We start from the raw sequence: 21,346 nt of genomic DNA on the forward strand, positions 1-21,346 counted from the left end.
CAGTGGGTCATAGAACTGAGCGCTATCCCAGGGGCGTAATGGATAAATCCTAATCAGAGTGATGCTCTTCTTATTGTCTGCATAAAGGACTGCTGACAAAAGCTGGAACTAGCCTAGCAATTCCTCTCAGGTGTGAGTCACCACAGTGCACAGCATAACTCAGTGACTTGAACAGAGGAAGGGAGAGGAGAATTAGGCATCACACTTAGAATAAAAAGGGAATGAGAAATAAAGGCAACTATTTCAGGAAATCTCTCATACTCTGTTGGTTACTGTCTGGCTGAGGATGAAACTCTACCCCTGACTGACACACACACACACACACACACACACACACACACACACACACACACACACACACACACACCAGAACAGAGGCCACTGTGGAGAAAATATAACAGACTTCAGATTGTGTTTTTCTCAAGTAAGTGACTCCAGTTCTTGTAATCATAGGTGCAACATGATCCAACAGTAAGGGAGACAATACAAGCAATTTATCAAACACCTGTTGAACAACCAGAACACACGTTTGCAGAACCTGTGATGTGTGTTTGATTGCTCCCCCGACCCTCAATTCCCTGCACGGCTAAGAACATCCTGGTATATTTTGCTCAAATGTTGTAATAGACAGTGATGTTTGGGACAAGGTTTTGCAATTGCCATCCAGAATTACAATTTGGGACCTCAGCTGTCCCAAATGTAAATGTTATGTAGGCAATGTTATGTTTGAGAATTCAAATGTCGGCAGTATGTAAGTAAGAACGTCTTAGTACAGAAAAAGGTAATACTCCTATGTCTGCTTGGGAACGTTTCAGTGTCTTTTAAAGAAAATGAGGATGTGATCCAGTCTCTGGAAGGGAAAACCATAAAGGTCATGTTTTTCCCGTCCAGGTGGAAAAACCTGGAAATTACATTAATGGAAGCACACATCCTTTTCAGCAGAAATGGTGGAGGCCCTGGAACGTTTGGGGGGTTACTTATAAACTGGATTAAAATGGATATATTCATAATTGTATTTCACCAACAAAATGAACTACTGTGCAAGTGCAGTCTATTTTCTAATTACATTACTGATGTCACAACCCCTCAAACCAAATAAATCAGTCTAGCAGCACGTCTGTAGCACTTTTTGTTCATCTATCTTTAACCCTCTCAGGCTCAAATGAAACTTTTTGTTGCTAATGCACAACCAAGTCCTGCAGTGGTACTTCTGAGTAAAAAAAACTCATAGAATATGTATGTGGGGTAATCAGGTTGTTAGTTTTTAACTGTTGCAAATTGGCAACGCCTGCCTCGAGAGGGTTAAAATGTGAACAAACAGAAAAAAATACCACTGGTTTAAAATTTCACACCGTAATCTGCAATGTAAACTTTTTTTATAACTGCATTAATTCTCCTAAGTGTGGCTGACAAAAAGCAACATGACAGTGCACTTGGCTCATTAGGCAAGCTAAAGTCTGACAGGAACTGCAGCTCAGGCCAACTACAATTAACTCTTTTTGCCTCCCTCTTCTCATCCAAGGAGCTTACCAGCTTCAGCAGTTGCTACTGCAGCCAAACTGACACTGAAAAGATTTGAGAGCCAGTAACAACAGGTTTAAAGATTTCATTTATGAACTTTAACCCACATATTACATTTGTAGCCACACACAGAGTTATTTAATATACCACTACAGACAAAATTAGAAAAAATATTTGTAGGGAAAGATCATCCCGATCACAGATGGCTGGACATCGCTTACAGTGAAAGTACATATTAGCTCGCAGTATCACTGGAATACATAAACCAATACTTATAGTGATGGCAGTACATATTATAGCTAACGTTGACAGCCCCACATCACACCCCCTCCACTGGACTCCTGGGCTGCGATTGTACTGATGAGAAAATCTCTATGCAGGATGAATGTGATTACCAGGAAAACTGCATAAAACTGGGAATTTGATGAACAGCCAGAAATACAATAAACACGAAATGACCACATCAGTGGACTTTATAATAGCCCATAATATGCTTGGGTGTCACTTTGACTAAATGAATGAAGTTAGAAAGAATACAATTCAAATTCAGTGCAGTCACAATGATAAGTTTTTCCAGATTATTTATCTCCTTGAAGATTGTCTGGTTAGGAAAAACATTAGAAATGGCACAGCCATCAACTTAAGTGCAATCAGACATACAGCAGACTGCCCTGTACTGCTATGCTCCTCTGTTGTATCTGCTATGTCATGTATAAGTCGGGTAAGAGTTCATATTGGCAATAATAAGCTTTTAATACAAAAAAATGCTACAAATTATACTTGTTGAATATATAATAGTCTTCACACGGTATAATTTTCTGTCCAGTGGAAACCTTTTTTTCCCACAGGCATAAAGTGTGCAGAGATTAGTTTTGTACACTATGTACATGAAACATTTATTATAAAAGCTCATTAAATCCAACTCAGCATGAACCAGGTGTTTCAGATTAAAGTTACCCATAACATGACATTATATTATTCTAGTACATCACCACTTCAGCTTTATACTTTACAAGTGATCTGTGGCTTGTAATCCTCTTAGGAAAAATGTTTAGGCGACTTTCTTCTTGGTGGGAACATTACTACAAACAGCTTTGCGTTAGTTACAAGGTGTGACCAGATGGCTTCTTACACATAACGCTGCATCTTTAATTACCTCCTAAATGTAACAGTTTGGCCAGTGTGGGTTTTTGTGTCTGAGAGCAGACATTCATCAATCTCACTCCATAAATGTCTTTTTTTCCCAATCCACGAGCCAATGAAAGCACATGCTTATACAACTATGTGCTTTGTGTAACTTGTGAAGCAAATGTCAGAGTAATAACAACAACAGGTCTTTTTATTGCTTTTATCCAGCAAAGCAGAAATCAATGTCAGAACCATGACTGGGAGAGCTTTAAAAAGAGGAGGAAACCCAGGCTGCACATGACTGACCCTCAGTGTTGGAACCTGGTTGAAACAAATGTTGGCTTTTCAATGTTGTACAACGAATAAGACATTTCATGCTAGATTCATGTATGAATATTAGCCAGAATTAATGTTTCGATATTAAGGCCGATCAAAAAGCCCATGTTTGTCTACATACAAGATACAAGATGTTCCACCTTTTAAAGCTGAAAGGCATCACTCAGCCTCCTCCATATAATGTAAAATAGCTCATGACTGATCTCATAAAATAACATTTGACTTGTGCATGCAAGTAATTTAAAACTTGGATTCAACTGTATTTAGGTCTGAAATGCATGCCTAAATAAAGCAGCTGACCAACAGCACGTCAGCCTGACACTGGTAACCTTCAAGAGAGCGGAGAATCCAAAGCAGACATTGACACTGGAGTGTTTTGCTTGTTTAAAAAAATAAAACTTTTAACAAACTGATAAACAGAAAAGTCAAGATCTGAGTGTCTGTGATGAACTCTATTAACTTATTGTCTAGTTAGCAATTTAGCTAGCTAGCACGTAATGAAATTTAGGTTGTATCAATGTTAACTAGCTTGGGAAGTTACTACACTACAACCCACAAGGTGAGGGTCACATGACCTAGCTGTTTTTTTCTGGGTTTGTGGGTAGGTTGATGCTTTTAAAAAAACGTGCCTTTCACTCATTGTCATCATGTCATCATTATTATTATTGTTATTATTGTTATTATCAGTAGTAGTAGCAAACTCCATTCATTGTCCTGTGTCTTCTGGATAACTTTAATAGTGCATGTCAGCTTTTTTGATCTAAAGAAATTGTCCTGCTGAACTGTATATACACATCTTGATGCATTCTCAATCATCCAGGAAAGTAAATCTCCAAAAGTTGATTCTGTTCATCTGGACGTAGCGTTTTGTGGGAGAAACGTTTCGTCACTCATCCAAGTGACTTCTTCAGTCTCAGCTGACTGCAGGTTTCCCCAACCTTATAAACAGTACATTTACATTATGACTGAAACCAGCCCACTGAGGGAACAATGGGCTGGGAGGTCAGTTCCTTAATCTTAATTATACAAATTCTCATAACCATTGATCAACAACCACTGATCAAAACCCACTGATCAAAGACCATGAGTACCATTCACAGAGAGTTCGGGAATGGCTGCAATCACAGCATTGTAAGATGGCGAAAGATGTACCCTTAGGCCCCCTCCTCGATTCAGAGATGGTCTTTCCCTTTTCACGTAAATGGCCTCCTATACTCCGCGCTCAAACCAGCGTTCCTCCCTGCAGTCAGCTGAGACTGAAGAAGTCACTTGGAAGAGTGAGGAAACGTTTCTCCCACAAAACGCTACGTCCAGATGAGCAGAACCAATTTTTGGAGATGTATATAGACAGTTTAATATTACTACAGTAGGAAGCCACAGGAAAATGGACAAAATCACTTCTCTTACCTGCAGCAGGAAGTCAAAAAGAGCTAGGCTTCCCCACTCTGAGTGCTGCACTCCCACGCAGGGGGCTGACCTCAGGTCTGTTTCACTCCCACAGCGAGCTTTTAGCAGTTTCTGGTAGTGAACCCAGCTGAGCTGTATTGAGTTCTGGTCATTGTCTTCATCAGAAAGGTGGTGAATATCTGGGTCCCACCACACTGCAGGTCTGGGGGTGCCATTAATGTACCTGTTGGGCAGCACGTGGCTATGAAAGGTCCTCAGAACTGCGGGGAGACTTCTGTTGAGTCCCAGCACTCTGTCCAGGTGGAAGGCGAACACTTCAATCCAGTCATCAGTGCGCTTGACCAGGGCGCAGCAGCCCTGCTGACAGCGCTCACTGTGGGTAGTTGAACGTCCACGTCCTTCTCCGTGCTGATGTGAGTTTTTCATCACGGATGGCTTCTGTGATGGATGAATACAGTTAGATAATGCTGTTCACTTTACTCTAAGACCATGCACCCATTATGATCCTATAGCCATGTATATTTAATTGTAAGGACTTCATTTACGACAAACTGAATATTTATTCAACTAGCAGATTATGACTTTTTATCCAGTAATTAAAGGATGGGACCTTTTAACATCTTTCATATATAAATGTGCCAAAGGTGGAGCTAGAGTATACATAATAATATTGTTGAATTCTTTCAAATGTAATATATTTTTCTCTCCTTTTCCATAAACAGCAGGAATCCATTATCAGACTCAAAAACCTGCTTGACTTGTGAGCACAACCATCAGCTCTTAGTTGTGTCACACTGTCACTGCATGACAATCCAGATTAATCGATGAAACTGCTGTTACTCTAGATTTTTGGTTTTGGCCACAAATCCCATGAAAAGACTGAAACAACAATATGTTATTCCAACACCTTCATTCTGGAATTAAACTGACAAAACTGACAAGTCAATAACACGACTGGGTATAAAACAAGCAACCCTGAGACAGGTAGTTTCCCCCGAGTGAAGATGGGCAGCTTTGAGTAATACTCAACATATTTGTGAAGGCTTTATTAACACGCTAGACTTGAATATAACTGTTTAATATGGTGGACAATTTATGGTATCTACACTTGTTTGTGAAGCTTTGTGAAATATTCTCTATTGTTTTGTGATAATGTTATTATGTTTGATTGCTCAGCATGTCTTAAATCCTCTACAAACTCAGACTGTGGTCTGGCACATATTTCAGTATTCTGTTTGCATGTGTTCTCTGTCACGTTATGCTTCTGTTTCTTTTCTGTTGTGAAGGCAGCGTCCTGCTGACCTTTCAGTTTTATTTATACTTTCTGCTTTGTAAGGCTGAGGCAGTCACACAAAATACTAAACTAACAACTAGTAATCAACTGAATTAAAATATGAAATAAGTATTTATAAAACCGCTTTCACCACACAAACAATGAATTCATGTCTTTATCATATTTTTTTGCATGAATGAGCAAAATACTTTTTGTATCACTTACATGGACTTTCTAAATGACAGCACAAACCATTAAATAAATAAATAAATAAATAACTTGTAGTACTTACTGTAATATTTTACAGTTAATCCATCATTTATAAGTATAACAGTGCTGGCATTATTTCCATTATATATGAGCTTATTAATTCAAAATAAACCATGTTTAGAAAGTAGAAAGGTCTTCAAATAAGTATTTACTAACTGATTACTAATGCTTCATAGTGCGTAACTATATTACAAACATTTTATGCAGTAATAGGATTATAAAGTCTAACCAATTCATCCACATTTGGTGCAATAATGAGTTTTTCCAGTGAGATGACTGCGACTGTGAGACTGAGTCAAAATATACCACAGTGTGTGTGTTCAGAGAATGAAGTGCAGCAGCAGGAGTGCTGTTTTAAATAGTTCTAGAGAAGAATAGCTGCTCTTTGGTGCAGAATAACATGCCTCACACAGTATCCGGCTTCGATTACACATGCACAGCGCTAAGATGCATTCACTGTTGGTTTTTGCAGAATTCAGCATCTCATCCTGTCACCCAGGCATGTCGTCACCACTGACCCTGTGTGTCTCAGGAAGTGTGACAAGGATGGCACAATATTCAAGGCCAACACAATACGGGCTGACAATCTCAAGCAGTATTCAGCTTACATTGCCAAATTACACCTTTGGCTTGTTATGGTCATATCAGAGCAGCGCTCTTTCACCTGCTTTCACCTCATCTGTGTCAGTCTGTGAGGCGTCTGCATTATGTGATTGAAAAAGTAGGAAACAGCTTTTTAACATTGAGAAGTGTTTTCAACTTAAAATTACAGTCAGCAATACAACACACCTGCTGGTCTGCTGGAGCATCCAGTGCCACTTGGAGCACCTGTCCGTGTCCCGGCATCCTGGTCTTGCTAACCACCTCGCCCTTAGCGAGGAACTCCATCTTCTGGATGTCTTCCCTGCTGAACCAGGGAAGGCGGTGCAAGTCGGCCCTGATCCTTCTGCGGTCGCTGTCTGGGAAGTCCTGCTCTGTAAAGCTTTGACACCAGTCGATGTCATCTTCCATCACAGCGACCTCTGGTTTGGACAAAGCCTTTCTGTTGGCCAGTGATCCCGGGATCTTTTTCGCATCTGAGGGATCCTCAGAGAGATTACGGTGTTTTATGAAATATCCAGCGGGCTTTTTAACAGCCTGCACATTGTCTGATTTCAGATTGCGTTTTGTTGGTTGTTTGTGTTTTTTTAAACCCAGGTGTTGTTGTGCTATCTTTGCACTTGTATGGCTGCCATGTATCTGTTTGTCTGCATTCCTGTTTGTGTGTCTAAACCAAAATTTGGCTGCCTGTCTATCTGCAGCTCCTGTCTCACTTTCTATGGGATCTGCTGAAGCATTCTTTTCAAGATAAATATATGTTTGTGTAGCTTGCGTTGCCACAGCACTGTGGTTGCTTGGTTTAATTCTGTGCTTTGGCAGCATGTTGTTGTCTATAAACTCTGGATGGGGACGGTGATGACTGGCTGGCTGGCTGACGCCTGCCAGCTCTTTTCTCTTGGAGGCAATGCCTTTGCTTTTGTGTTTATTTCTTTGTATGTCAGCGCGACGTCTCTCTTTGATGCTGTTTTTGTCATTGCCAGCAGCGTCCCCGAAAGGTTTAAGTGGCACAGAATGTTTAGATGTCTCTCTTCTACTGCTGCTTCTCAAGCTCCTGCTGTACATGTGAGTGAGTGGCTGCTGGAAGCCAGCAGCTGGAAGGGTCTCCACAATCCTGTTCCTGGACCTGAACTCCCCCGTAGAACTCAGGGCCCGGGACGACCTCCAGGCGATGTGAGCGGGTGGTGAAGGGAGTGGCAGGGTGACTGTCATCACAAAGATCATGAGGAAGAGAAGGAAAAGAGGGGTAAGAAGTAGGATCCATTTGTGACCACACCAGAGTTTGGACCACACTCGCCAGGCCTGTGGTTAAAAAACAAAACCAAACACAAAAACAGATAAAAAGAAACAGAAGTTAGAGGGAGAGTGAGAGACCAATGATTATAATGGAGAGGGAACATAAAAATCAAAGATAGCATCTGCAATAAACAGACTGGAGTGCTCAGTGCTCCTGCGGGGTCTTTCTCCTGGCATGTAGAAAACAAACTCTACAAGGGAAAGCTGAAAAACAATCTGATGTGGGCACACAGCTCGGGTCGGTTGCGTGAGATCAGAATAGTGACCTCTGAGTCATCAGTTTACGTGAGAGGAATAATCTGGAATTTTGTAGCACAGAGCCATCAGCACTGAAACGTCCTGTGCATGCTGCACAAACATGAATGTGTGAGGAGCAGAATATAAAGAATATAAAGCTCGTGTCAGGCGGCTGCATTTTTCCAGTAGCTTACAATTGCATTGGACCTATCCAGCTGAGACCAATACAGCTGTGGCATGCCCATTGCCTGTGCCCAGCAAGGATGGAAAAGCCGTATTCCTCACAATGTGCTCTCACTGCCCCAGTACGACTTGTGGTGTTCTTGCTGAAGGCTCTGTCAAAGTGATTTTGTCGCAGAGGTGCTAGCCCTTTATTTACTGTAGACTGCACTCCTTCTATTTGCTTTTAAACAGCAAAACTATAACTCCATGACGCTGACATTCAAATAATAGAGCTGGAATTGGCCCTTCCAATGATTTATCGTCCAATTTTTCAAGGGGTTGTGTTGCAAGAAGTCTCTGTAGCAGCATTTGTTTTATTTGACAGATCTGAGCTGAAACTCGAAATAAAATTGTTTGAGAACAGGATGGTAGCTCCTCTGCAGACAGGGTGGCCTACCAGTGGAAATATTAAGAAGCTAAGTGGCAGAGGATGCATACAGCACTTTTCCCATCAGCAAAACTTCCTGCAACTGTTGGATTAACCACACAGCTCCATCTGAATACCACACTTTCCCCCCACCTGTAAGTAAAGCCATATGTGAATGCTGCCAGGTTGACCCAGATAACTGCTCTGTCCCTGCCTGCTCTCTCGCTCGCTCCCTCCCTTTGCATCACCATCATTTTTTTCTGCATTCAGGTGAAGGAATGTTTCAGACCCTTGAGATCTCTTCCTCATCTCAAAGCCTCTTAACAACATGCCCAGATTCCTCCACCTGTGAAAGGGTTCCATTATTCTTCTCCTGGACTGGACGGCCTGAATCAGGCTGCCTGTGCTGACAGAGCCTGTACAAACTACCCAACAGTACCAGTGTGAGACTTGGAGCGTCAGACTTATATAGATATATTCATCTACCGCTCAAAGACAATTTTTAATGCTGTAGTTAACAGTGTTAAAGAGACTACAGTATATTATAGTAGCCACACATTCAGTCCAGAATTGATCAAATGTGCTACATGGAGAAATTGAATGTCACTGAATCATTAGTGTGAGACTGAATTACTTTAAATAAATGAGATCATTACTGAGCAGACTGGCAGCGTTTACTGACCTCTTAATGCCTTTTTATATTTCACGCTAATGGATTGGATTTCACAGCAAATCTGCAGCTCGCCTGCCTCAGACACTTTCGAGCAGGACTGCTCTGACTGAAAACTCACCTTAACCTTCGTTGTAAAGAGGTTTAAATAGTTACTCCAAGTCAATAATACAGATCCTTTATCCATCCATTTATTATCTGAAATGTTTATTTAACCAATCAGATGCTACTGCTATTTGCAGTCCCACTAACACTTTAATCTTTAACTGGTTGGTCAATTGTTAGATAGCTTAAAAATATCAAAAAATATTAAGAAATTCACAATCATAATATTTTAACTATTAATACAAATCCTCAAGTAATACAGAAATAGCTTATCTGAAATGTTCAAATTCATTCAACTCCGATGTTCTATGATGTTTTTAAATACACAATACAGATGTATGACATACCAAGATGGTGCATTATATTATTTTTAACTTACACAGAACTGGTTGAAATCTTTGGCGTCTATAAGCTGTAAAAACTTGAGATTTTAAGATATATTCATGTAGTCTGTGATTTTGCGAATCTTTATGGCATCATTGTGATGTTGTCGGGTGACAGATTGCACAGCACTTTAATACGTTACTCAATATGGTTTCTTGAAATTCTTTTCAAGGTCAACTTTGACCTTAGGGCAGTACCAATGAAGGTCAAGGTCAAATGTTTAGCCAACCTAGGTACCTAGGTATGTCCCTCGCGGCCTAGTCTATTTTTAAGTTTGAAGATGATCAATAAAATATTATGGGTAATATATAGTTTTTAACCTATCCCCACTGTCCAAAGACATGCAGTTGGTGGGGATTTGTTAATTGGAAACTCTAAATGGTTGTGAGTGCAAAGGGTTGTCTGTGTCTATATGTTTGCCCTGCGACAGACTGGCGGCCTGTTCAGGGTGTACCTGGCCACTCGCTCTAAGACAGCTGGGAGGACTCCAACCCCGCGCGACCGTGAAAAAGGATAAGCAGAAGCAAATGAATGGATGGATAAAGTTTTTATTGATTTTCAAATTTGGTGGGACCTTGGCCGGATTTTCATCTTAGTTCAACCTATCACTGGTATCTACATCACATAAAATGTGAACATACCTTCACAACTGTGGCCGTTAACCTGCTAACAAACAAAACTTTTTTTTGGTCAAAAGATGAGAGTGCATCCAGAAGACAACTGCATTCTGCTGCTACAACAACTCTTTGCAAGCACCTACACAGAGTGATGATAAAACTGAGTGTCTGCTGACCCCAGCAGCAACCAGACCCTGAACTTAAACAGGTAACCAAAGCAACGACTGTTTCTAACTGTACATTTTTCTCAAGTAAAATCACTTTACTTTAAAGTCTCTTTGTGCTCGTTTTCATCTTTGATTTGTGCTGTCGGCTTTGTGTTCTTACCCTAAATACTAAAGAGAAAGATCACACGTGACCTCATTAGGATAAGGATTTGTAATGGTGTGTGTAACTGTAGCCTATCGGTTTATATTGTCAAATGGTAATTATGAGACAGTGTGTTTCAGGTTTCAGTAAAGTACGACATAATTTTTTAGGAAAGTGTTCTGTGTAATACATTCGTTTTTTTGAGTAACAACCCCAACACTGACCACAACAAATAGGTGAAATACTCCCAACATTAGACATTACATTCATGCAGATTTATTACATGCCGTGTTGTCATTGATGTGCTGCTTAGTGATGGTGGTGACTCTCAAGTGGAGCCAGTGACAATCCATTGAGAATCAAATTAATAAGTGACGTTCCCAGTTCCCATCCCCACTCCTGTATACAATTTATGAAGCTAAACTGCACAAAGTCAGTTTTTCAGCTAATGACTGAATTTGATTATAATACTGAACTATTAAATCTAACATGATACCTTCATAGTACCATATAAATGAACTTTATTCAAGTTCAACATTGATTTTTAATTTAGTTCCACCTTGGTCTTCTTCCGCTACTGAAGAAAGTATGTGGCTCTTTTTCCTTCCTAATTCTTCAGCCTGTCTGCTGTGCTGAGCAGGTAGTGTACTGTACCGTGGCCGTTTGAAGCTTTTTCACAGAAAAAAGTTGCCTGCTGCTTTGAGAAATTAAGTCTGTGAAAAAGTGCTCAGTGTGATACCGACAGTAGACTTCAGACTATAAAAAACCAAACCGGGAACTGAGAGAGATAATCATTTGCAGTGAGTGTGCCACTAAGTGAAAATACTCTTACTGTTTCTAGTCATGTAAGCCATTACTAATCTTTTAATGCACTTCACACATAATACAAACACAATACATTTTGGTCAGTTTAAAATTGTACTTTCTTCTTATGCACATAGTGTTTCCTAATAATAATAATTTCTAATGTGTTTTCATTGTAGTCCAATGAAATATCCCACCAACAGCCTGCATTAACTCATCAGTGACAACTCCCCCACCAAGGAAAAGCAGTATAGTAGTCACAAGTGCCATCCTGTTATTGTGGCAGGTCAAGCTGAAAAATGTCTTTATCATTGAGTTTCATTTTAGCCACTGTAAGACTCACACGACACTGCCACCATCAAGACAAATTTTTAACTGCTAACAGTTTACAGGATTCTTATTTAATACAATCAACCTGGCTCTGCAGTGACTTTAAACTTTGTGTTTCAAATTATAGCTCAAATTATGACCTTGCATTGAAGACACAAGGTGATAGCATTCCATATGCAATACTACAGCCCCACACAACACACACACACACTCCTCTGCGTTAGCAGTTACTTTGGCTGAGATTTGCTAATTAGTGTCCATTCGTGTGCAGCCTAGCATAGCTTGATGTGAATATGCCAACAGTGGAGTGTGCTGTTGCCTTCAGCACCTCTCTATAGCATCCAAAGATGCCAGGCTTTTTAAATGTTTAGAATGAGAGGGGAGGGAAAACTCACTGCATGAGTCACGTGATGTGGTTGGCTGTACTTTTGACTGTGCTGTCATGCACTTTGACCCACAGAATAAATACTTTGAAAGAAAGAACTGGAAAAACACAATGAATAAATATACAGAGTGGTGAGAAGCCGCGCACACACACACACACACTCACATGCGTATGTAAGCCTTTTCTGCCGCGATAAGAATCACAAACCCCTAAAGACCTGAGGTTATAGAGTCTAACTCAATGTAGCGTTTTATTTTGTGCTTTCAAAGAGAAAAATGACACTATTACTGCCAAGCTAAAGATATTTTACACTTGTTATCTTCCCAGTTTTCTTTTTTCTCTGACAGGTTATTTGTGTCTGCAGTCCTGCCTCTTTGTCTGGCTCCACTCTTCTTCCTCCGCTGCTTTGACAGCAGCCCTAGGGCCAGCAGTTTCTCTCTCCACTACAAATGAAATGAAACCAGTGTCCACGGTTACCAGAGTTCAGGTACGCATAGCTCCCGTAGATTCAAAACAGGTCACCAGGTGCAGGCACAAAGCAGCATGCAACGTGGATTTAATGCATTAAAGCATGGTGGGAAGCAGTGAAAGCAGTTTAGAGATATTTCAGTCTAATGAGGAAACTTCAAATTTTCCTTTGTGATGACGTTTTAAATTACCCTGAACCATTCCTTAGGTATGCTGCTATCGGCTCAGGCTTTTGTTTTTCAAAACTTCAACATCATCTGATAAAGAATAGACCCTTTCAAAATATGGAAACAACAAACATGTTCGACACCCTGTCAAGTCAAACCAGGCTATGAAGGAGGAGATGCTAGCCTCTGGTGATGTGCGGCACAGATGTAAAGAAATGACTCTAACAAGCATTGCTAGCTATTCTCGTAAATGCACTTCTTAGAACAGGAAAAGTAAACAGTGGATGAAAATGACTGATTTCCATCCAATTAAAATATTTTTGAGTGACGATATTTGTGAAGCTCCTGAAATGAGATACAAGTTTAGTTTACTTCACTTCAAATTAAGTGTTAAGCAGATATTTTATACTTGTATGCAAAAAACTGCCTGCACGGCTTTTGTCCATATAGTTGACTTATGCTGTGTCATTACTATTGCACTGCAATACTGCTGTGGCACCTTGTGTCAATAGATTATCATTTCATATCATTGTGTCATCACTGAAAGTCGGTCATTGGAAAAAACTGGCCCTTTATTTATTTACACTTATAAATGCAGTTGCCTGCAAGCATCAATAAAACGTTCAGATGATATAATGAAGATATGCTGCCCAATAGGGCAGGGCAATATGGCCAAAAATATTTATCACGATATATATTTGAAGATTTGCGAAACGATATGACTGACACTATAATTGACGCAAGACAAAATGCTTTACAACTCCACAACTTTGTTAGTGCAAAAAAAACCAAGCAGCTATTTATATTAGTTTAGTTCATTAGTTAGTTCCCCCCAGCATTTGCTGCTTTTGTCATAAGGCGTGCAGCTATTTAAAGTACGCCGATTGTTTGTTGAGTCCGCTTCTTTGGTCTCACCACCTCGCTAGTTGAAGCGGACGCCTTTTCACATGCTTTAGCAGCTTTGTTGTACTCCAACAAGTGCTTCTGCTTCAAATGATGAAATAGGCTTGCGGTGTTTCCTCCCTTCGCTACGACGGCCTGCTTGCTTGTTCTACAAAAAATTGTGCTTTGGTGGGTATCTGACGGAAGAAAACCAAACCACTTCACACCACTGAAGTTGCACAATTTTTACAAACCAGTTCTGGTTCATCTGTTTCATTCAACGATCCGCTTTCGCCCTTTTCTCTGTCGCTGCCATGCTTTTTCTGAGATGTGTGTACGAAAGGTACTGCGCATGCGCATTTTACCCATATTCTGTTGCGATATTTCATTTTCTTATCATTGCCTAACATTGTACCGGAATTACCGTGAAAGGTATAATATGGCCTACCCCTACTGCCCAATCCTATCAACCTGTCTGCAATATATCCAAATGAAACTAAATAATTTTGTGGTTTTCACCTACTAGAGGACAGCAATACAAAGGGAGTCATCTTTTAGCAAAACGCACAAAGGGGGGGGATTTAGAGAACAGCGAATTCATCATGTTTCATCTCTCTTATCTGCTAAGAGTTTATCGCTAATGTAAACTGGAGTCATCTGTATTAAAGCACTACAAAGTGTTCTGCATCTGCATGTGTGTTTGCAGAATGATATCATGGTTTAGCGGACATATTATGCTTTTGATTTTTCTGTTATATCCTGCAACACTGGTGGATGTTCATATGAAACATGGCCAGAGTTTCAAATAAAGTCCAAGTAATCCCTGTGAGCCAAAAGCTCAGGATTTGGACTTCTCCTAAAACTCTGTTTCAGACAGCTATTTTTGTTCTTGGCTCTATGTGATGTAATACAGAGAGGATGTCGCTGTTATGGTCATCTCAGGCACTGAGCACAGAAAACCTATAAAACCTGATGTTCAAACTTTGTGTTTGTGAGAGGCAGCCAATCAGATTATAACTGGGGACGGGAAAGGAAACTCAAAAAAGCTTATTACAAAGGATGAACTAAGAAGATGAATCATTTTGAAGTCTTAATCATGAAAAGCTGGTCTAGTAAAGTCCAGGAATAAAGACTGTGGCAAAGTTGTTGTTGTTGATGATGATGATGATGATGATGATGATGATGATGATGATGATGATGATGAAGAATAATTAGTCCCCTCTAAGTAGATTTGTGACTAAAAGATGATATGTTGTTTATTTAATATCTGGCAGCTTCATATCTAACCCTCCACATGTATGTATACCTCTTACCTGCTCTGACAGGCCAGGTGTGCCACTATCTGACAGCTCCTGGCTCATTTCCCCTTTCTTTTCTTTTTAATATCACTTCTTTTCTTCTCTTCCTGCTCAAAGCTGACGGCGAGGTATGCAGCATTAGGTCAAGACACGCAACAGGTGCTGCAGCCAGCCAGCCTCAGGAGAGAATGGAGAAGAAAGGAGGTGAGAATGTCTGGACCCAGAAACCTGTCTCATTTCACCGTCTTCTCTATGGCACCTTTTATCAGTGTGTTTAAAGAGACAGGGCAAGACACAACAGAATAAAAGTCTTGACAGAGCAGTGTGCTGGCAGAAGTGGATGTGCTGTTTCCAAAAGTGTGTTTAACTGTGAGACAAAGTCAGCAGAACAGTGCAATTACGGGTAAACTCTAACATACCAGATGGATGTCCTCACATTAACAAACGGAAACTGGCCATCAGGTTGGAAGAGCATTAGCTAACCATCTGTGCTGTAGTTAGTGTGACATGGCTCAAAACAAATACACTTTGTGATTTACTAACAGAAGGGTAGACTCAGTACACTTCTGTTACACCTAATGAGGGTAAGGAGGGGTATATTTGGACTTAGTGCTATAAAAGGGAAAAATTAGCCAGAAATGACCACCTTACTGGACATACACCAGTCAAATCATACCCAAAGCAGGAAGGTCCTCTTGTGTTACCGTCCACATGTTTGATCAGTATCACAGTTTTAATAGAACTCTTTCAGTTACATCATTCAGTTACTAGTTTATTTATTCTTCACAGAGGATTTTCTTAAACTTAAAATATTATTCAAATGAAAAATACAAAAAACAGTTTGGAGTTGACTGCTAAGTCAGTCATGCACAAGCCTTCACTGCAAGATTTCTGCAGACAGGGACGAAGAGAGCCCCCCCAGCAACAGCAGACTAGCACAGTACCTTGGGGCAAGCAACAAAGTCTCAAAGTCAAGAGTCAAAAGCACAAACTGTTCATAATCCTTTCACATGCTCACCTTGTGAGTCTGGGCTAAGCTCTCTTTCATTCATTTTTACTCAGACTGCACCAAACAGCTCCTAGCTTCAGCTTTTAAGAAGGGGAAACACAGCAATGCTGTGAAGGCAATGGTTGTGCTTATTATGAAACAGATAAAACGAGTGCTTCACAGTAAAAAGGGACAGATTTAGAATTAACTTAAAACTCTATTACATTAGAATTAGAATCACTGCTGAACCTGAAAAATTAAGTGAAAAATGAAAAACAAAAAACGGTTTGGAGTTGACTGTTAAGTTAGTCATGCAGTCAAATGAACCAGTGAGGGTTGCTGCAAACGGATCCAAAAGTGAATCGGTTTGCACACATAGGTGTTGCCACATAACTGTGCAAACTACAGGTGACTGCAGACCTCTGTAGTAAACAAAGCAAGGCAACCAATGCTAGTCCTGTTTGATTGACCGTTTGGCTAGCACTAGTATAAAATAACTGACGGAAATCAAGATCAAAAATTACAAATGCTACAAATTAGGGAAAGTAAATGTGGCTCGAGGCCGTAATTAACTAAGGCTCTGAAATCCTCATTGGGGACTTTATTATTAGTTATTAAGCTCTTGACTTTGAACTACAAACGGCAACACCATGGCGAAAAAGAGGTATAAGGAGGTATAAGGATTCATCCTCAAAGATTTCATGTCTTGAACAAATGGCATTTCAGTCCCTGCAGAGTAAGGTGGGATCAAAGGTCGGGAGAGATGCAAAGCACAATTTTTATATACGTATATATATATCTAAACAACCAAAAAAGAATAAAAGTCAACATCTATAAAACATATCTACCAATATACATCCAAGTTATTTGATAATTGTTATCCCAGCTGTTTAAGCTGCATGAGTACTTGAAATTTTTTACTGCTACTATCTTCATTCCATTCTGTTGAGCTGTTTTATTCCAAATGTGGTGCTTCAAGGTCAAACGGAGTGTGGAATTAAGTAAAGCTGAGTGCACTTTGATTTAAATGTACAACAGAGCTGAAGTCTTCATTAATCATTAGTGTTATAGTCTAGCAATTAAACATTTATATAGAGAAGTACAGAAAGAAGCAACTCTATGATGTTGTTGTATAATGAAGTGATACTAACGGGAAAAGAAGGTTTAACAGCGTATGAATGATAAGAAGCTGGCATCAGGGCTTTAGAGAGTTTGAATGAGCCAGCATCTGAGATTGGTTTAATAGAGCTATCAAAGCTGGAATTATGTTTGAAATTTATGAGGTCAGAAGGTCTCTGTCTGTGCCAGCTTCAATTATAAGAAAGAAAAGAAAAGAAAAACCAAAAACACACACGAATACACACATCATCCCCTCATAAACACACACACACACACACACAAACACACACACACACACAAGCAAAGAATAACTCCCCGTCTGGATCAAAGTGGATGGAGAGACTAAAAAAAATAGCGAGTTAATTCAATCTGGATTAATTCAATCAGAGAGACATCAAATCTTCAGAGACACAGATATACCACGCGTGTTTATGTGCAACATCAACTAACTAACAGCCAAGCGTCAACACAAAAGATACAGCTTGCCACTTCATAACACCCGGTTTGGACTGGTATCCTTTAATATCAGTGTTAAATTAATTGGATGTGCGTTCAGAGGCCAATTACATTTGTGCAATGCTCTTACAAAGAGTTCACCTTTACAAGCAAATACACATCACTGGCTGATTCCCAACAAGAACACGATTATCTGTACAGGTTGCTGCTGCAGGATAAACAGTGAGGATAAAATTAATTTATAAAATACCTAAGTTTAGTTTCACAGATAGGATATTAGAAAGCCTGAGTGATCTCTGCTACGAAAGACATGAAACAGCCTCAATTCACCAACAATCAAAAACAGAGACCTGCATTTATCACTAGCCATTTCAAAGCTTAATTCAGTATGCGTTCAGCCACAGCAGTCAGGGTTCTTCAACTTTGCTGTCTGCTGACAAATTCTAAGGTGTTGCCAAACATTGTTTAACAATTCTCATTCTATCTGTAGCTGGTTTTGAACTTTGTGTCATCCTTTCCAAACGGTTGCCTGAATAAATCCATGACTAAACTCATACCTGACTTGGACGAAGCATCAAAGAATTTTGTATTTTGGCTCACAAAACACAAATGTTACCTCAAAGTTAGTGTTGATTACCTCTGCAAAAATACAAACAGCCTGAATGAGTCAGAAGAACTAAAACAGGATTTAAAAGAAGTTAATTTAAAAAATGTAAGCAGTATCATAACCAATGTTGGGACACAGTTTACTTTGTTCGACTGATGATCACTAATCACGGAAGCCCAAATCATTACAGCTCTCACCTACATAGCTACTCTGACTTCGCCAAACAAGGTGAGTGGACAGTGGTTCAAGAACGCCCTAAGACCATTAGATTTAACATTAGATATTTTCAGAAGAAACACAGTTTTCAATTCTGTGCAGGTTGGGAGAATTAAAGCTACGAGTACTAGCTTTTTTTAAATGGATGAGATAAATGATAACGAATTAATGAATAAAATGAATGACAATAAATAAATGAAAAGAAATGTTATAATTTGAATAATTAACCTTTATTTAACCGGGAATGTCTTATTGTGTTACTGGTAAGGTAGGTTAAATTAGCCTACAACATGCAATACCACATCGAAGGCTGCTGGCCTCTACCTGTGCTCCTGTACTGCTGTGCTGCTGTACTACTGTATGACCTTAGACTCTAATGATAAAAAGCAGTTCAGATTGTAGATCTTACAGAGAAAAGAATTGGATTTGGCTCAGCTTTACTTTATTCAATAATGATCCATTAAAATATGGCTGGATAAGTGTTGATTTCAACTTATGACTGACTCAGGACATCTCATATAAAAACCCTGCCCAAGTGGTGATGAAGAACAGCATGCCGTGACAGACTATATGTAGTTTAAAACCAGCTGAGACTTTGAATGTTTTTAGCATGTCCAGTCTGCTGTTTTTGTTTAGAGGAAAACCCCAGAGTCATTTACTGAGTCGAAAACAACCGAAAAATGACAGCCGAACAACCGAAAAGGAAAGGTGCAAAAAAGCAAAGAGAAGAAAAGGAGGACAAAAGCGCATCTGAGGAATTCTATAGGAGAGATGAAGTGTGTGTGTGTGTGTGTGTGTGTGTGTGTGTGTGTGTGTGTGTGTGTGTGTCTCTCAGCTGTCAACAGCAGACCTTAATGAAAGTGGTCAGATCCTCTTTTTCTCTGACATGCACATGAATAAGGAAGAGCGTGTGAGAAAGGATGGCAGGAAGATGAAAGAAATGCAAAAGCAATGCAACAAAAGCAAAGTGATGTACCAAGGCACAAAATGCATTCAGCAACTGCTCGCTTCACTTTCTGATGCATCTGAGTCTGAGGATGATGACAACACATGAAAGATGAAAAATAAATGACTTTTGAGATTACAGCCTGATATCAGTGTATTTTTCTACCCAGAAAATAATGGGAACAAAGCAACTATAGAAAGAGGAGATGAGGGAGAAAGAGTTCAGATTATTTAAATATTGGTTATTTTCAATTTCATTTTTGAAACAGAGGATAAAAACATTTTTTCTACTGTGGCTGCACTTAGTGTTACACAGATAATTTCAATAACATTTAACATGTGTGTTTATCACATTTATTCAGTCGCAAATAATGTCATCAGACCTAAAATTTGCCAATTCAATTATCAAGCATACCAATACTAAACCCTGCCATAAATGTTTCAAAATGATGGAGTCAGTCTGCTTGACTGGGGTCAAGTTGGAAATGTCATGCAATCATTTCTGATGGTACAGCAATTAAAATGGCAACATATTCATAAATTAGAGAATAATCTCTTCAAGAGTGATTATAGTCAGTCCAAGTCAGAATGTATCTGTCTTATTGGACAATCTGTGCAATTGCCTCACAGTCAAAAGTGGCTGTGAGTGTGCAACCTCAACTATGGACACTGAAACGCACTGAAAGTTGCAATTGGTCACAGAAGGTGGAAAAAATTAAATGCAGTCGCCATTGATTTTTTTTTTTTTAGTAGATGCTGGATGGTTGTTGTCCTATTTTTACTCCTTTTACAGAGCCATTAGCTTGCTCTGAATTCAGAGGTAGCTTTGCCAAGCTCAGTGTGCCCAGCATTGGTTGGTTTTTCAGTTAAGCCGATTTAATGTAAGTTTGCTCGGTTAACTTTATCTCAGGATGCTGGGGCATGAGCTTGCTTTTTCCTGAGTATTTTATTAGAATATTGCTACTTGGTGTCCCTGTATCAATACAATGCAAAATATTGCAATAATATTATTAATATTAATAATTATTTCTGCCCCACCCAAAGGTATCAATATCATCTTAGAGCTGGAAATAGTTTGATAGGTCCATCCCTGTAGCATCAAAGCTGAACAAAGAGTAGTGTGAAGCCAAGCAACGCACAGTAAGGTGAAAAAGCTCTACTTGATGCAACTACCAGTCAGTCAGAAACAGCTACTCCAGTCTGTAACACTGCATCTCCAACTAGACTGGTCATTGGGCCAGAGACACAGTTTTAGTCAGCTCAAGTCATCAGCTTGCCTTGTGCTGAGTCTTTGGCATAGAGCTGGGATTTTGCTGCACCATCCTATCCAGTGATGCACAATACAGCATAATGAATTCCACAGTTCGCCCACAACAGTAGGGCTCAAAATGATACTTTAGAAATGGTCGTATATAGCACAGAAAGAAATGGTTGATACCATATGACATACAGTGCACAGAAATGGAAGTAAGCAATAATATTGGTATATGTAACACCTCAGCTCAAGGGCACACAAGCCTGAGGCATTGGATACATCAGTGGGCTATGGAATTGCTGATGTAATGCAAACCGATGTTTTTGGTATCTTGATATGAGCTTGCACAGTCAGAGGGATGAATGTTCACACAGCAGGAACTAATCCATGAAGGCAGCTACACACGTGCACAAGAAAATGCATTTGTGCGTTCATAAAGTATGAACTCCACCCTGCATGTGCTCCCATATCTTTCCGAAGCTAGAGCACAGTGAATAACGCACTTCAGTTCAGGCCTTTGAATAAGCATAAATCTAAATATTCCCACAGAGATCCTCTTTCGAGAAGAAAACTAACCCCTGCTTTTCCTGGAGTTTGAAATATGAGTACTGTTCTATCCTGCTCTCCTGTCAGCAACTTTTTCTTCCGGAAAGCAGGCGTTGGATCCAATTGACAAACGGTGAAACC

At 39.8% G+C, this 21,346-nt stretch overlaps 1 protein-coding gene across 2 annotated transcripts in view; it reads right to left on the bottom strand.

Annotated features, from left to right (window-relative positions):
* gask1a (golgi associated kinase 1A) overlaps positions 1–21,346 on the bottom strand; it is a 78,835-nt gene that overhangs the window by 38,021 nt on the left and 19,468 nt on the right. The window contains exons 2-4 of one of the 2 annotated variants that reach the window (XM_086310327.1): positions 6,725–7,834; positions 4,393–4,830; positions 1,788–2,970 (exon numbers count right to left, since the gene is read on the bottom strand). In XM_086310327.1, the coding sequence (XP_086166453.1) occupies positions 2,794–2,970; positions 4,393–4,830; positions 6,725–7,834 (1,725 nt within the window). In that variant the 3' untranslated portion in view covers positions 1,788–2,793. Of the gene's footprint in view, positions 1–1,787; positions 2,971–4,392; positions 4,831–6,724; positions 7,835–21,346 lie in introns of those variants that run through there. The other variant, XM_086310326.1, reaches the window with a different exon arrangement.

The sequence above is a fragment of the Aulonocara sp. 'chitande type north' Nkhata Bay genome, linkage group LG11, assembly GCF_057382095.1.
Source record: "Aulonocara sp. 'chitande type north' Nkhata Bay isolate Kocher_YH1m ecotype deep benthic linkage group LG11, A_spYH_male_GT1.1, whole genome shotgun sequence".
NCBI lineage: Eukaryota > Metazoa > Chordata > Actinopteri > Cichliformes > Cichlidae > Aulonocara > Aulonocara sp. 'chitande type north' Nkhata Bay.